Source organism: Pteronotus mesoamericanus, unplaced genomic scaffold, assembly GCF_021234165.1.
Source record: "Pteronotus mesoamericanus isolate MK-2021 breed Mesoamerican mustached bat unplaced genomic scaffold, CSHL_Meso_final scaffold_705, whole genome shotgun sequence".
In the NCBI taxonomy this organism is placed as follows: Eukaryota; Metazoa; Chordata; class Mammalia; order Chiroptera; family Mormoopidae; genus Pteronotus; species Pteronotus mesoamericanus.
The window spans coordinates 8,577,854-8,594,967 of NW_026555326.1; the positions used below are offsets into that span (position 1 = coordinate 8,577,854).

The 17,114-nt window shown below is 41.7% G+C and overlaps 1 protein-coding gene across 1 annotated transcript; it reads right to left on the bottom strand.

The window, feature by feature from the left end:
• Positions 1-5,712: 5,712 nt before the first annotated feature.
• DUSP23 (dual specificity phosphatase 23) lies at positions 5,713-7,488 on the bottom strand. Its single transcript, XM_054563406.1, has 3 exons — positions 7,415-7,488; positions 7,047-7,315; positions 5,713-6,114 (listed from the first exon to the last, which is right to left on the bottom strand). The coding sequence occupies exons 2-3, from the start codon at positions 7,311-7,313 to the stop codon at positions 5,929-5,931; spliced, it is 453 nt and encodes a 150-aa protein (XP_054419381.1). The 5' UTR covers positions 7,314-7,315; positions 7,415-7,488; the 3' UTR covers positions 5,713-5,928.
• Between the last annotated feature and the right edge of the window lie 9,626 nt (positions 7,489-17,114).

The following is a 17,114-nucleotide window of genomic DNA, read 5'->3' on the forward strand; positions in this document are numbered from 1 at the left end:
GGAAATACCAGACAACCTGAAACATAATAATATCCGTATAATAGGGGTATCAGAAGGAGAAGAGGAGGAGCAAGGGATAGAGAACCTGTTTGAAAATGTCATGATGGAAAACTTCCCTCATTTGAGGAGAGAAAGAGTCACACAAGTCCAGGAAGCACAGAGGGTTCCATTCAAGAGGAACCCAAGGAGGCCCACTCCAAGACACATCATCATTAAAATGGCAAATATCAAAGACAAACAGAGAATCCTAATGGCAGCAAGGGAGAAAGAGGTAGTAACATATAAGGGAGCCCTGATACAGCTAGCAGCTGACTTCTCAACAGAAACACTGCAAGCCAGAAGGGAGTGGCAAGAAATATTCCAAGTCATGAAAAGCAAAGGTCTGCAACCAAGACTGCTCTAACCAGCAAGACTCTCAATTACAATGGAAGGCGAAATAAGGAGTTTTCCAGAAAAAAGAAGGCTAAAAGAACACACCTCTACCAAACGAGCACTGCAAAATATGCTAAAGGGACTGCTTTAAGATGAAGAAAAAGAGTCTATGAATACCCAGTTCCTTTCACAGTCACCAATACTTGATATTACTAATATTTTAAATATGTATTAATCTGATTGTGACATGATGTGTTATTTTAAATGCTACTTTACTTGCTCAAACTAAACCTGTTCTTGTATGTTTCTTGCCTATTTTTATATTTTTAAAGAGATTTAAATGACTGTTTGGTATTCCATATCCATTATTTGATTAAATGTTTGTAGAATTTTTTCCCTAAAAAAACAAAACAAAACCATTAACCTTTTTTTAGATGTGTTGCAAATACTTTCCTATTCTATTACTTGTCCTGTAACTTTTTCATATGCATATTACTGCACAGTATTAAATGTTTAATATAGTCATACTGTCAATATTTTATTTTATAGCTTCTGGGTTTGAATATTTTCCTTCAGGGTAAGAAAAATATTAGTTTGTATTTTCTCCTAAAACTCCTTAGATTCTACATGTTGATTTTTAACTCACCTGAATATTTCTTGTATAACATGTGAAATAGGGCTCTATATTTGTTTTATTTCAAGTAATAGTGGTCCATGCGCCTTATTTGTTGAATAAGACTTATTTTACCCATTGAAATGAAATATCAACTTAATCATATATTACATTGTTATATAGATATATATGTTAGTTTCTAGAATGCTCATTTTATTTCATTGATCTAATTGATTATTTCTGTGTTGGTGTCATGTTGGTTTAATTTCTGAGACTTTATAATGGTTTTAATTTTTTTAATATTTTATAATTAACTTTGACATTTAAAAAAATAACTAAAATCAATCTGCATTTAAGAAAGACAGAGAGAGAGAGAGAGAGAGAGATGGAACTCCTACCTTTTGTGACAACATGGATGGAACTGGAGACTATTAAGCTAAGTGAAATAAGCCAGTTGAAGAAAGACAAATATCATATGATCTTACCTATAAGTGGAATCTATTCAACAAAATAAACTAACGAACAAAATAAACCACAGGCATAGAAACATGGAGCAGACTGAAAATGACCAGAGGGGATGGGGAAAGAGGACAATGGTGGAAAGAAAGGGAAGGGACTAGACAATGAATATATATGAATGAGCAATGGACAAGGACAACAGAGTGGGAATTGCCTGTGGGAGTGGGACATGGGGGTGGGATGGGCGGAGAGGGGTAAAGGGGGAAAAATTGAGACAACTGTAATAGAATAAACATGATTTAAAAATTTTAAAAAAGTACTTGGCATAGTGACTGGCATGCATTAAGGGCTCATGTAACAGTAAAACCAGAAGAATATTAGGGTTTTTAATAACTCATGAGACATAAAAAGACATTTGGAGGGTTCAATGCCAGTCATACATGCCTCAGGACTGTCATGCCAGGTGAGGCATGCCCCATGCTCTGAGTTAGCTCCAGTGGGTCTTGTGTCTGTGACAGAGGTAGTGTGATCAATCAGCTTAACTGTTTTTGGACTAGATGCTTGGGGTGTATTTGGCTGCAGTCAGGTGCAGGTTTTTCTCTGGACTCCTGAGAGGATGAAGAGAGTGGATACTGGAAGCTCTGCTGATGAGATGACCCTGGAAGCTAAGGTTTGATCATGAAGATAGACTTCCCCGTGTAACTGGAACCAGGGTCTGGTCTTAGCAGACAAGCTGTCTGATTGAAGGAGCATGAGTATGGAGTTATCACCTGGGTTTGATGCCAGCTCCTTCACACAAGTGTGAGGCATTGGGTAAGCTAGTCATCTCTGTAAGCCTCAGTTCCCTCACCTATAAAAAAGGAAAAATACCTGATTTTCAGAATGGTTGTAAGGATAAAATGATACAATGCAATGTATGTAAACATCTGCTATATGGTAGGTGCTTCATAAATAGGCAAATATCATCAAATATAAGCAAAGCATGGTCATAACAAAGTTTGGAATGCATTAGTGGTAACTGATATTGGTTTGTGACAAAACAATCCTGTGAGACTAAATTCGTTTTCTTTTTTATAAAGAGTGGCAAGATACAGACAGTAGATTTGATTTGGGCTTGGCAAATGAGTGCATTTCATTCTGGGAAATAGTTTATGGTTTGCATCAAGACCCTGCCCCAAGTGACATGATCTTCATTGTCCTGGGAAGACTTGATCTGGGGGCCAGATCTCCTTAGCCAAGGGCAGGATGATGAGCCACCCTATGAGATGGGGTCCCTGCATGTCATAAATGACTGGAAGGTGGTGTTGAGGCACAGCTTCAAGGCATGAGTAGCCACAGTGAGTGTGCAGGATGCAGGTCTGTTTCTGGAGGAAGCTGTGTGCTGGGACACATGGCCTAGGGGTAGTCATGGAACCTAGAACCCAGAGCAGAAGAACCCCAGTTGGAGCAAGAAGATAGCTGCAGGTGAAGGGCAGGTGGGAGAGCCAGATCAGTGAGGAATGGTTTCCAGGAAGAATATGGCAGGTGTTCCTCCTATCCTGACTCCAGTGGCTTCTGCATCAGAATAATTTTCTGGGAAAGGAACCTAAGAGTTGATGGTGCAAAACCCAAATGATATGGAGGGATGTTTTCACATAGACAAGACTTCTTTAAGCAGGGAACTTGGGTCTTGTGTTAGAGCATAAGCATGAAGGAAACTTTAAAAACATGGGGGTGGGAGTCAGTGTTACTGCAGCTATGCCCACCAGCAACTCATTGAGAATAAAGCACTCCTACGTGTAGGAAGTTAACAGTGTCTATGACCATGTTGGGAACCCAGCCTGGGAAAAGAGGTGGGGGACTGAGGATGGGTGCCAGACATTGCTCAAAAGGATAATGGTGTTTGAGGGTGTTTAATTTGGCTGCCTTTCCCCTATCAAGATGTGTGCATCCACAGGAGAAATTCACGTTACTACCTCTACTCCCATAGAAAACAAAAGCCTATGGTAGTATTTGGTGCTTGCTGGTCTGATGTAGTGTTTCTCAAATGGGGCTGATTTTGTCCTCCCAGGGAACACTTAGCAATGTCAGGAGACATATTTATTGCCATTTTTTGGGGGGAGGGGTTGGCATTCCATTGGCATCTGGTGGGTAGAGGTCAGGGATGATGGAACACCCTGTGGTATGGACACCCTACTTCCCCCCTCCCCACAACAAATATCCAGCCTCAAATGCTAGCAGTGCTGACCTTAAGCCCTGGTCTGATGCAATGTGAAGGTTCTTTGTCTATGGAGGGGCTTGTTCCTCACACCTATCATCTCAGTGTAGGGTAGAATGGCAGAATGGGGAAGGGTCATGGCTGGTCTGTAATCTCTCATTAGTGGCCATAGACAGCAGAGAGGTGAGCAGAGGCAAAAAAAATTGGGGTGGGAATAAGCCAAAATGCAACCTTAGACTAACCTCCCAAGGTAGATGGAAGGGTAAGGATAGTTTTTCATTCTAAGTCAACTCATTTAAAAACTGATTTCATTAGGCACATAACTATACATTTATTTCCCCAAGGAACTCTTGAGGCAGAGGAGACATGCTTAAATCATGGTGGAAGCTGCACACAGTTTTACTGGGGTTAGAAAAATTTTCTGTCTCCTTTGACAGACTCTCAGGAAGAAAGGAAAGGAAGATTCCTCTCCTGCAGTGCAGGAGATATAGGGAAGATGGAGTGAGGTAGGAACGGAGGACACAAAGTGTGAAGGTCCATCCACTGTAGGACCTCAGCAGGTCAGGATCACAGCAGAGACATGAACTCAGGGGTGCAGCTTCAAGGCTCCCCACCAGTTTCTACATCCTGGTAAACAGAGGGAATAAATCCAGGAAGTGGGCCATTCACACCCTTCCTGCCTTCACATACACACATACATCCCTACTTTTGGAAGATACTGATTTACATTTGAGAAACAAAATGAACCAGGCTATTGGAGGAGGGGCAGGTGAGGGTGGGCAGGATGGAGGAAATTTTGATGAGAGCCATGTGATCCTTTCAGTGCATCCTCTCTATGTGCTATTTCTCACTCTGCTGCAGCCTCAATGCAAGGAATTGTGGGTTCTTTGGGAGATATCCTCATTTGGGTAGGCTGGGTGGGGACCAAGTGATTACTCATTTGACACACAGAGGAAAGGGGTGTGTATGTGTCTTACAGCCTTTCTCTTGCTCCTAGATTTGCAAGACTCTTGCTAATATACCTTTTGTATAACGGAAGTTTGGGTGTGGGTTGAGTTGGGTGGGTGGCAGTGAAAGGGATTAGGATGTATGAGGGGCTGGTAGTTTTGACCAGGCTCTGGTCCAGGCCACAAAGGATGGGGACTAGTGGAGGAACCTGTTTCCGCCCTCTATGTCTCCACTGCATCTGGAATGCATGTCTGTCATTGTCCCAATTATCTGTGGTTGGACTCTGTGCCCACCCCGTCCAGGAGGCTGTGAATCATATTCAGCTCTGGGTACCTCTCGCATCTAACAAAGCCTGATAAACACAGGCATTTAGCACATATTTCATGATGAATTTCTACTTTATCCAGCACGGACAACCACAGCAGAAGAGAGGACAGGAATTCAGGTAGGAGTTATAGCAAAAAATCTGCTTGGCTGATCTGTTGGACATTTATCCCATTTATCTCTCAAAGCTGAAAGCATGGTGGTGGTGCTGGTAGAATGGGATCCAATGGGAAAGTGAAGGTAATGTCTGAGAAACATGGCTATGATTTGTAGCCCATTTAATTACAAAATATCTTCTCTGCATAACTGCCCAGATGAACTCAGTTCTGGCATTCCTTGGCCTGAGATTGTGGGAAAACATAATGGATTGAAGGTCATGGGTGAACTGAGCACCCCAAGGCTGGTGAGAGGCATGCAGACCTCGGAGCACAACATCCAGGCCTTCTCTGTCCTAAGAGAATGACACATGTGGGGCACGTGGGCCTATATCCATATGGATCCTCGTGGCCTGTGAGCATGAGATTCTGAGATTCCAGAGATTTGTGTCCTTTTCACTGACAAGCTCTCTAGAAGACACATCAAATGTCATCAGAGAATATATACATAGAGTTTCAGCATCTTCAAGAGGCTGAAGATGTGTGTTGTAGTCCTGCTAGCCCATGTGACTTTGAAACTCTCTGAGCTTTAGCCACCTCACCCAAAGTGACCTTCTGATATCACAGGGCTACTGTGAGGCTGAAGTAAGCTGATGTGTGGGAGTGTTTTGTAAATTGCAAAGTGCCATGCAACATGAGCTGGTTCTTATAAATTATTTATTCAAGGAAGTAGCAAAGGAACCCCCACAACAATGCAGCTCCAGCCATCTCTTCAGTCAGAACCTGGCAGCAGGGAAGGGTGACTTCAGTCTCTTGAGCCAGCTGGGAACTGGAGGGCTTTAGTGTACTTCCTTATCTCTAGCCCCATCTAATACTCTGGTCAGGGCAGTGGGGGCCTGGCACAAGGGTGATGAGGTTCCTTATTTAGTTCGCTGGTAGAAGTGGAAGACCGTTTTCTCCTGCTCATGCGTCTCGATTGAGCCAGGTCGAAGCCGCCGGATTTCAGCGATGGCGTCTCCTGCAGCCAGGCCCCGCTCCTTCACCAGGTAACAGGCTAGCATGGTGCCAGTGCGGCCAAAGCCCAGGGCACAGTGCACTCCCACAGCCTATGAAAGGGGAGCTTAATGGGATGGAGCCTGACTTCCTCCCAAAACTTGGCCACCCCTCAGGCACTTAGGCCTCTCTCTTTCGCCCTATAGCTGCTTCTTCTGGTCTAGCCCAGGACTCTGCACACACCTTAGGAGCAAGAGCTGACATTAGAGTCAAGGAGAACTGCCCTGTATCTGGTGGCTTTGAGGTCACCAATCACCAGAAAGTGGCTGGTTCAAGTGCTGGGCTTCTGGCCTGCCTCTCCACAACCATCTCTCTGTGCTGCCCAGTGCAGAAGGCACTGGCCACCTGCGGCTACTTAGGACTTGACATTGCTACTAGTCCAAATGGAGATGTGATGTAAAATGCAATCAGGCTGTGAAGATGTAGTACAAAACAAACAAAAAGCAAAAACAAATATACAAACAAAAAAAAAACCAATAAAATATCTCCCTAAGAATTTACTTTATATTGATTACATGTTGCAATGATATTTTTGACTTACTCAGTTAAACTGTATTATCAAAATAAATTTCTCCTGCTCGTTTTTTACCTTTTAAAATGTGGCTGCTAGAAACTTTAAATTACATATTTGGACAGAGCACTGCTGTGAAGACTGTTCAATAGCTTCAGACTTCGATCCCCGCCCCCGCTCTCAAGTCTGTTCACCACTTCTCCTCCTCAAGTCTCAACTTCAACCAGTTCTCCGGCTGGAGACCAGTTTACACGGCTGGACCTCTTTCCTCTTTCTGCCCTTCCCTCTTACGGCCCCGCCCCCTCCGCTTGGCTTTACTTCCGGATTTCACCAGTACAGTCCTGACTGTGCGGTCTTCCTCCAGTCTCTCTCCTGCTCCCAGCCCTGTACTCCCGACCCTGACTCTTCCACCACCGCCATTGTCCCCACTGATCCTTCCCAGTCTCCTTCCCTGCGCTAACCCCGCCCACTGACCTCTCCCCGGGCGTTTGCCTCGTCCACGATCTGCACGAAGCGGTCAATCTGTTCGGGGGCTGGCGGGCAGAAGTCCGGAATGCACAGTCGGTGCACGGTGAGGCCGGGGCAGCTGTCTACGTGCGGGGGCCCGCGCTCAGTCAGAGACACCAGGTGCCGCACGCCCAGATCCAGCAGGAACTGATAATGGGCAGGGGATCGAGGCAGCGCCAGCCCCGCCAGCCGGCCTGGGAGCACCCACGAGAAGTTGGGGGGCTGCACGCCCATGGCTGAATGAGGGCCCAGGATAGTGGGTAACCGGGAGGGGCGGCCCGTTCCCTTTCGTCCACTTGTCTGTTCGTCAGCCCAGGCGGCGTAAGCCCACCTACCTAGCACCGCGCAGTCTCAAGGACGCCGTCCCGGACGACGTTCGGCTCCGCCTAAGGGATTTGCTCGTCTCATGGTGGGCGGGGCTAGAACCACCAGGAGGGGCACCGGCTCATCCCCGGCTCCAGTTGAACCCTCGTTTATTGGTTGGGTAGTCAACAATGGGCGGTTTTACAGCAGCAGTGAGCACGGAGATTGGAGCGAGACAAACTGCCGAGAGGCAAAACCCGGAACGAATTAAGGATGAAGCCACCCAGCGTCGGACTCTACTGCTTTCTAGCGGTCGATGGGAATGATTGCATCACTAGCCAACTGCCTTTACAGCCAAAAAGCGCCGGACCTCCTCTTAGGCCCAAGAGGCTAAGGGTTGGGAAATCTATTGTACTTCTGCCTTGGAGGATGAATCTCCTCTGCAATGACGGCAAATTGAGTATATACTATATGCCATATGCTATTCTAAGCACTTTATATGTGTTAACTCATTTAATTGCTACAATAATCTTATGACGTAGATGTTAGGTAGCTGAGGTGGCTAAGGAAGGACCCAGAGCCAGAAAAGTCCAATTAAGGGCTTTTATTCGAGGCAGGACACCGAGATATGGCGGGCTGAGTCCAAAGGGAAGGCAGCCCCAAGGCAATGGGGAGAAGGGCTTTTAAGGTGTGTAGCAGACCCCAGGGGAGGGTGCGTCACCCTGCTTATCTCCTCTAGGTGTCTGGGTATCTGATCAGGGAGGGCTGATTCTGTAGAAAGCTCTAGGGAGAGGGGAGGGGACAGTGAGGATTCAACGGATTTCCAGCAGGATGCCAGTGGCTATGCCTCAGTTGCTTCGGATATGGGCAATCTCCCAGTCAGGTATTTAGCCGGTGACTATATCTTCTTTGTCCCAGCATAGGCGGTAGTTTAGGTCCGTGTCCCAGTACATTCTAACATTAAGTAATCTAATTAACTATATTTTATAGATGAAGCAACTGAGGCTTTAGAAAGGTTCAGGAACTTGACCAAAGATGGCTGATGGTCTGAGTATTTGAAACCAAGCATCCTGGCTCCACAGTCTTTAGCAACACAGTATTGTTTCCTAAAGTTAAACAGAATGTTAGTGCTTCTTCACATTACCACCCTCATTACCCCAAATATCATCTAGGTTAATTCCTCTTCATATTTCATGATTTGCAGCATCACTGAGTTACCTTTCCCTGGGGGAGGCTAGAGTTTATCAGTGTCTTTCATAGAAGGTGGACTTAGATCTGAACATAGAATCTCAGCTGTGATCTATCTGACTGGTTCATATCTTTAGTTGAACAATGCTTCTAGTGATGCAGACTAATTATACATATGAAAAGAGTTAACCCTTATTGAATTTGCTTATCTACCAGGGCCTGTGCCAAGTGTTTTCTGGAAAAACCATATGTGGAAAATATTTTTGTATCCTTTTTGTATATGAGTAACCTGAGGCTTAAAGAAGTTGGTTAACTTGGCCAATGACACACAGATGGTAAGTAGCTGGGTTGGTTGAGTCAAGGTCTCTCTCATTCCAAATTTAGCCTCGAAGATGTACTGCCCTTCCTCTGTCTCCACCTACCCCATCTCACACATTTGATCACTTATTTATTCTTCACCCAGGGACTTTTTTTAATTGCTTTTAGAGAGAGGAAGGAAGAGAAGGGAGAAAAAAACATTGACGAGAGAGAGAGGTGGTTGCCACCTATAAGTGTCTGGACCGGGGATCAAACCCTGCAAACTTTCAGTTATGGGAACACTCTAACCAACTAAGCCACACCAGCCAGGCTCACACATTTGACCTTTTTAAAACTCTGGTTCCAGTAAAATGGAAAGGAATATCTTTCCTCTGAGTTAAAAGTACGCTCTGACCCTGTGAAAAATGCACTTCCGTTTACTCAGACAGTGCTGAATCATTGCCTCCATCTGTTCTCCCCAGGTTCTAGGAGCTGCCAAATGGACCCTTTCCACCCCTTCTGTGCAATCACTGCCCTGATTAAGCCCTCCCCCATTGTCACTCTTGGGCTCACACAACTCTATCCCAATTCACTCCTTTTCCTCCTCCTCTGCTGTGTCTCTCAGCCACCAGTCTTTGCCCCATCTCCAGGGTTTTGGGTTGCACGGCCTCTGCAGACAAGAATCCAGCACTTGCTCCTTTCAAGTTGAATTTTTCTTAGTCTCTTTGTCTTGCTCTCCTTTTGTTGCTCCCTCCTCTTATTAGGGGAAAGCTTCCCGCATCTTTCTCTACCACCCTAAGTCCCTTTGCCTCTTTGGCAACCGGCTCACACCCTATCATCTCCAGAGGGAAGACATTTCTGGGGGAGGGGTGTAGAACTTCTCTTTGCCTTCTGCCCCACAATGGTCATTGCCCCCCATGAGTGGGTCTCTGTAGGGGTAGAAAAGCATCCTTCCACACCTCTGGGCCTCCTGGAAAGGCCAATGACTCCCTTTGTAGGAATTGTTCCCCCTTATCTGCTGCTCTGCCACTCCTTTCCGACAGACCCTGGGTGAAAGGGCCTAGGATCTTTGCCTTGGGCTCTCTCTCTCATTGACAAGGGTGCTATTTAATTTTCTTTCTTGGACCCAGGGAGCCTCAAAAGAAAAGGAAAAGTCTTCTTTAATGGTTACCTGCAACTTAATAGTTCCAGTGCTCTGCGCCTGTTCTGCCACCTTTTGCAATACTGACTTTCTCTTCCTTTCTCCTCTGTATAGTGTTATGTGATGCTGAGAAAGATTTATAGACTCTTTCTGTACTTCTTTCTCACCTTATATAAATGAGTACTCCTAGTATGGCAGTAATGTTATTAGATTGGGGTTGCCTATTTGTGTAGGAATCAAGACATCATGATTCTATCTTTGAATTCCATACGTCTAATATGGAGCCTGATACACAGTGCTCGAAAATATTATATGAACCAATGACTAAAAAAATAAAAAATAGAAGTTCTGGCCATGATGGAGGCATAGGGAGATACGCTTCGCTTCCTTGCACAACCAAAAGAAGGATAACAACCAATTTAAGAACAAAAACAGCCCTGGTAGGTGTGGCTCAGTGTGTTGAGCGCCAGTCTGCAAACCAAAAGATCTCCAGTTTGATTCCCACTCAGGGCACGTGCCTGGGTTGCAGCCCAGGTCCGCAAGAAGTGGCACGCGAGATGCAACCACACATTGATGTTTCTTTCTTTCCTCTTTCTCCCTCCCTTCTCCTTTCTAAAAAATAAATACATAAAAAAATCTTAAAAGAAGAAGTATAGTTGTTAGACACAAAATAGTCAGGGGGAGGTTAAGAATAGTACAGGAAATGGAGAAGCCAAAGAACTTATATGTATAACCCATGGACATGAACTAAGGCAGGGGAATCCTGGAGGGAGGGGGATGCAGGGCAGAGGGGGTAAAGGAGAGAAAAAAAAAAAGGGACAACTGTAATGGCATAATCAATAAAGTGGCCCTATAAAGTGACCCTCAGCCTTGTAAGAGAAATCTGTCCACCCCTCTGGACGGTAATGGCACAGCATTGCCTGATGGAAATAGAGTGGAGGGCTTAGAGTCTTTAACACAGACAGGAGTGACGAAAGTCCATATCTGAGCATTGTTTTCCTCTTTCTAAAATTAGACTGGAAAATCAGTTCAGTTTTTCTGTTACCTGTTTTTTTTTCCATCACCTGGCAGTAACTTTCATGACATAAGATTCTGCTGCCAAATTTATATCATGAACAATGTGTGCCTTTGTGCAAAACTTCTTGTAATTCACATACTGTGTTTCAACTGAAGTGATTGAATTTTACAGTATTTCTAAGAATGGAATTATGGCAGTTTTTTTGGCCAGGTGTTGATTTTAACAGAAATTTTCAATTTGTAGGTATTAGAAATTTACAACTACCGAGAACATATTTGTTTTTAGTGCCAAATTTTTAGCTATATTTGTAGCAATCATCAGGTTTTCTGGAAGTATAACTTTTAATACAGTAGACTGTAAATAAAATGCTGTTACCTTTGATATTCATCATTTTACAACTGCAGTATTCATCTAAAATAGGAAATAATCTGATACTCCTGTAAATACTGCTCTAGTGCCTCCATGCACCAAATTTATGTATATAATTCTAGGTTTTTATATTTTACTACTGAATCAATTTACACATCCATTGTGTGTAATTGTTTAGTTTAATGATATAGTTCATTATCTGGTCTTGCTCTATAAGTTTTATATTGTTACATGTTACCTCAGTGATTAACTCTGTTTTAGCATGTAATTCTAACTTTTATGGAAAATAGAAATACATTTGTTTTGAAAAGAGATGTTTTATGAAAATAACACCATACCCAACATTGTTAAAATGGTTTATCTAAGGTGTTGAAATAAATATAAATGTTGCCATAAAAAATAAAAAATAAGTAGAATGTATAGGCAAGACAATGAATGTATATTTGTGGGAGTGTATGTGAGTTTCCAGGACTATGTGACAATGTGTATTTGTACGTGTGTGTGTTTATTTATTTCCATCCTCCCACCTTCTCCCCTTTGGGAACCATCAGCATGTTTTATATTGCTATGGGTCTGTGTGTCCCTTTTTCATTGCATGAATTTGAGGATTATGTTGAGTACTGTGTACTGCCTTCTTGAAGTGTACTTTTTATGTGTCTGTACTTTTATTTTTTTATTTTTTTAAATTTTATTTTAATTTATTTTTTCAAATGTGTCTGTACTTTTAAAGAAAGAATGAGTGTCAGTCTAATCCTGGCCAAGTCTAATTACTATTTTTGTTAAAAATGGATAAATAAGCCTTGCTGTTTATAGAGTCCTGATCCTGTCATGTGCATGAATTGTGCATGTGTGTGTGTGCATGTGAGTGTATTGAGGGGACGTATTCCTGGAGAACAATCTGTGGTCACTGATGGTGGGCTGAGTGATAAGCTTAATTTCTCTGACTTCATGGAATTTACAACATACTTGGGGGGATTTAGATTCAAATGTAACTGTTCTCATAACAGAGAATAAAGTACTAAATTAGTCATCAAAGGCAACCAGATAATATATATTAAAAAGTTAATTGTGCAGTAAAACTAACAAGTGCAAAAGAAGTCAGTAGGGAAAAGACGAGCTTGGGTTAAAACCACCAGAAAAGCCTTATGCTGATGTGAAGGGTAGGAGTTCTTTCTTTCTGCTGCATAGTATTCCATTGTATAAATGTACCATAGTTTTTTGATCCACTCATATACTGATGGGCATGTAGGTTGCTGCCAGCACTTGGCTATTGTAAATTCTGCTGCTATGAACATTAGGTGCATAGGTTTTTTGAACTGGTGTTTGGGGATTCTTAGGGTATAATCCCAGCAATAGAATCACTGGGTCAAAAGGCAGTTCCATTTTTAGCTTTCTGAGGAAATTCCAAACTGTTTTCCACAGTTGCTGCACCAGTCTGCATTCTCACCAACAGTGTACTAGGGTTTCTTTTTCTCCACAACCTCGCTAGCACTTTTTTTGTTGATTTGTGTATCATGGCCATTCTGACAGGTGTGAAGTGGTATCTCATTGTAGTTTTAATTTGCATTTCTCTGATGGCTAGTGATGAGCATCCTTTCATATGTCTCTGGGCCCTGTGTACATCCTCCTTGGAGAAGTGTCTGTTGAGGTCCTTTGCCCATTCTTTAATTGGATTGTTTGTCTTCCCGAGTGGAGATGTATGAGTTCTTTATATATTTTGGAGATCAAACCCCTGTCCGAGGTATCATTGACAAATATATTTTCCCATAGGGTTGGTTCCCTATTCATTTTGCTGATGTTTTCTTTAGCCATGCAAAAGCTTCTTATTTTGATGAAGTCCCATTTGTTTATTCTTTCCTTTAAGTCCCTTGTTCTAGGGGACATATTGGTGAAAATATTGCTGCATGAGATATCTGAGTTTCCTGCCTATGTTCTCCTCTAGGACTTTTATGATGTTGCGACTTACATTTAAGTCTTTTATCCATCTTGAGTTTATTTTTGTGTCTGGTGTAAGTTGGTGGTTGAATTTCATTTTTTTGCGTGTAGCTGTGCAGCGCTCCCAACACCATTGTTGAAGAGGCTATTTTTATTCTATTTTATGCTTCTGCCACCTTTGTCAAATATTAATTGACCATAGAGACATGAGTTTATTTCTGGGCTCTCTATTCTGTTCCATTGATCTGTGTGTCCGTTCTTGGTCCAGTACCAGACTGTTTTGATTACAGTGGCCTTGTAATATAGTTTGATGCCAGGTATTGTGATCCCTCTGACTTTGTTCTTTCTCAAAATTGCTAGGTTATTTGGGGTCATTTATGGTTCCATATAAATTTTTGAAATGTTTGTTCTATATCTGTGAAGTACGTCACTGGTATTTTAATAGGGGTTGCTTTGAATCTATAAATTGCTTTGGGTAGTATGGACATTATGATGATGTTAATTCTTCCAATCAATGAGCACAGTATATGCTTCCATTTTTTTTTGTGTCTTCCTTAATCTCCTTCTTCAGCGTTGTAGTTTTCTGCATGCAGGTCTTTGACCTCATTGGTTGAGTTTATTACTAGGTAGTTTATTTTCTTGTTGCTATAGCAAATGTGATTTTTTTTCCTGATTTCTGATTATGATAGTACATTGTTGGTGTATAAAAATGCATTTGATTTCCAAATGTTGACTTTGTATCCCACTGTTTTGCCAAATTCACTTATTAGGTTGAATAGTTTTTTGGTGGAGTCTGTGGGATATTCTATATATACTATCATGTCATCTGCAAACAATGATAGTTTTACTTCCTCCTTTCCAATTTGGATGCCTTTTATTTCTTTTTCTTGTCTGATTGCTCTGGCTAGAATTTCTAATACCATGTTGAATAAAAGTGGTGAAAGCAGACACCTTTGACTTGTTCCTAATCTTACTGGGGAAGCTTTCAGTTTTTGCCCATTGTATATGATGCTGGCTGTAGGTTTTTCATATGTGTCCTGTATTATGTTGAGGTATGCCCCCTTTCTTCCCACTTTACTGACTATTTTTATCAGAAATGAATGCTGTACCTTTTCAAATGCTTTTTTTTTGCATATATTGATATGATCATGTGGTTTTTATCTTTTCTTTATGTGATGTATTACATTTATTGATTTGCAAATATTGAACCATCCTTGCATCCCTGGGATGAATCCCACTTCATCGTGGTATATAGTCTTTTTAATGTATTGCTGGATGCAGTTTACCCATATTTTGTTGAGGATTTTACTGTCTATGTTTCTCAGCGATATTGGCCTGTAGTTTTCTTTCTTTGTTGTGTCTTTATCTGGTTTTGTGATTAGGATGATGCTGGCCTCATAAAAAGAGTTTGGAAGTCTTCCCTCTTCTGGGAGTTTTTGGATTAATCTGAGAAGGACAGGGTCAGCTCTTTCTTAAATGTTTTGTAAAATACTCCTGTGAAACTGTCTGGTCTAGGGCTTTTGTGTGCTGGAAGTTTTTTGATTACTGCTTCAATTTCACCAGCAGTTATTGATCTGCTCTGACTCTCTGCTTCTTCTTCATTGAGCATTGGAAGATTATATTTTTCTAGAAATTTGTCGAGGTTTTCAAATTTCTTGGCATATAACTTTTCATAGTAATCTCTTACAATCCTTTGTATTTCTAGGTAGTAGTTGTTATTTCTCCTCTTTCTTTTCTGATATTATTTATTTAGGCCATCTTCCTTTTTTTCTTGATGAGTCTGCTTAAATGTTCCTCGATTTTGTTTATCTTTTCAAAGAACCAGCTCCTGGCTCCTGGGTTTATTGATCCTTTGAATTGTTCTTTTAGTCTCTATGTTATTTAATTCTGTTCTAATCTTGATTATTTCCTTTCTTCTACTAGCTCTGGGCTTTGTTTGTTGTTGTTTCTTCAGTTCCTGAAGCTGTCAATTAGGTTATTTATTTGAAATGTTTTCATCCTTTTTAGGTACTCCTGTATTGCTATGAATTTCCCCTCAGGACTGCCTTCACTGTGTCCCATTGGTTTTGGACTGTTGTGTGTTCATTTTCATTTGTTTCCAGATACTTTTTGATTTCTTCTTTGATCTCATTATTGACCCACTCATTGTTTAATAGCATGCTATTCAGTCTCCATGAGCTTGAGTGTTTTTGAGGTTTTGCCTTGCAGTTGGTATCCAGTTTCAAGCCCTTGTGGTCCAAGAAAATTTATTGATTTCCATTTTCTTGAATTTGTTGAGGCTTGATTTATGTCCTATCATGGGGTCTATCTTTGAAAATGTTCCATGTGCATTTAAAAAGAATGTGCATTTTGCTTCTTTGGGATGAAAGGTTCTATATATGTCAGTTAAGTCCATTTGATCTAATGCATTATTCAGTTCCACAATATTCTTGTTGATGTTTTGTTTGGAAGACATATCCATTGTTGACAGTGGGATGTTAAAATCCCCTCTTACAAGTGTGTTGCTGTCTATATCTTTCTTGAAGTCCTCCAAGATTTTCCTTATATATTTGGGTGCTCCTATGTTGGGTTTAAAATGTTCATACCTTGGTGATGGATTCTTCCTTTGAGTTTTATGAAGTGTCCTTCTGGGTCTCTTTATGGCCTTTGTTTTGAAATCTATTTTGTCTGATAGAAGTATTGCTACCCCTGCTTTTTTTTCCTGTCCATTTGCTTGGAATATATTTTTCCATCCCTGTATTTTCAGTCTGTGTAGGTCCTTTGTTTTGAGGTGGTTCTCTTGTAGGCAGCATATGTGCGGGTCATGTTTTCTTATCCATTCAGCTACCTTATGTCTTTTGATAGGAGCATTTAATCCATTTACATTTAAAGTTATTATTGATAGATACTTATTCATTTTTTACCTTTGTACTTGTGTTCTTCTCTTTCTCACTCTTTTTCTTCATCTTCTGAATGCAGTCCCTTTAACATATCTTGCAGTGCTGGTTTGGTGTAGGTGTATTCTTTTAGCCTACTTTTGTCTGGGAAACTCCTTATTTCTCTTTCTATTTTATTAAGAGTCTTGCTGGGTAGAGTAGTCTTGGCTGCAGGCCCTTGGTTTTCATGACTTGGAATATTTCTTGCCACTCCCTTCTGGCTTGCAGTGTTTCTGTGAGAAGTCAGCTGCTAGCCGTATCGGAGCTCCCTTGTACGTTACTACCTGTTTCTCCCTTGCTGCCTTTAGGATTCTCTCTTTGTCTTTGGTATTTGCCATTTCAATGGTGATGTGTCTTGGAGTGGGCCTCATTGGGTTCCTCTTGAATGGGGGACCCTCTGTGCTTCCTGGACTTGTGTGACTTTCTCTCTCTCTTCAAATGGGGGAAGTTTTCCATCATTACTTTATTCAACAGGTTCTCTATTCTTTCCTCCTCTTCTTCTCCTTCTGCTATCCCTATTATACAGATATTATTACATTTCAGGTTGTCCTGAATTTCCTTAAATGCCTCTTCATTCTTTTTGAGTCTTTTTTCATTTTCTTGCTCTTTCTGGGAGCTTTTTTCTACCTTGTCCTCCAGCTCGCTGATTCGATCCTCTGCTTCATCTAGCCTGCTTTGGATTCCTTCTACTGTCTTCTTCAATTAAGAAATTGTGTTTTTCATTTCCTCTTGTCTCTTATTGATAGTTTCTATGTCATTTACCATGCCTAAATAGTTTGTAGTAAGTTCCTCTTAGTTTCCTTGTAGTTTTTTTTGTAATTCTGAGCTCACTGAGCTAATTGAGCTTCCTTAAATCATTGTTTTGAACT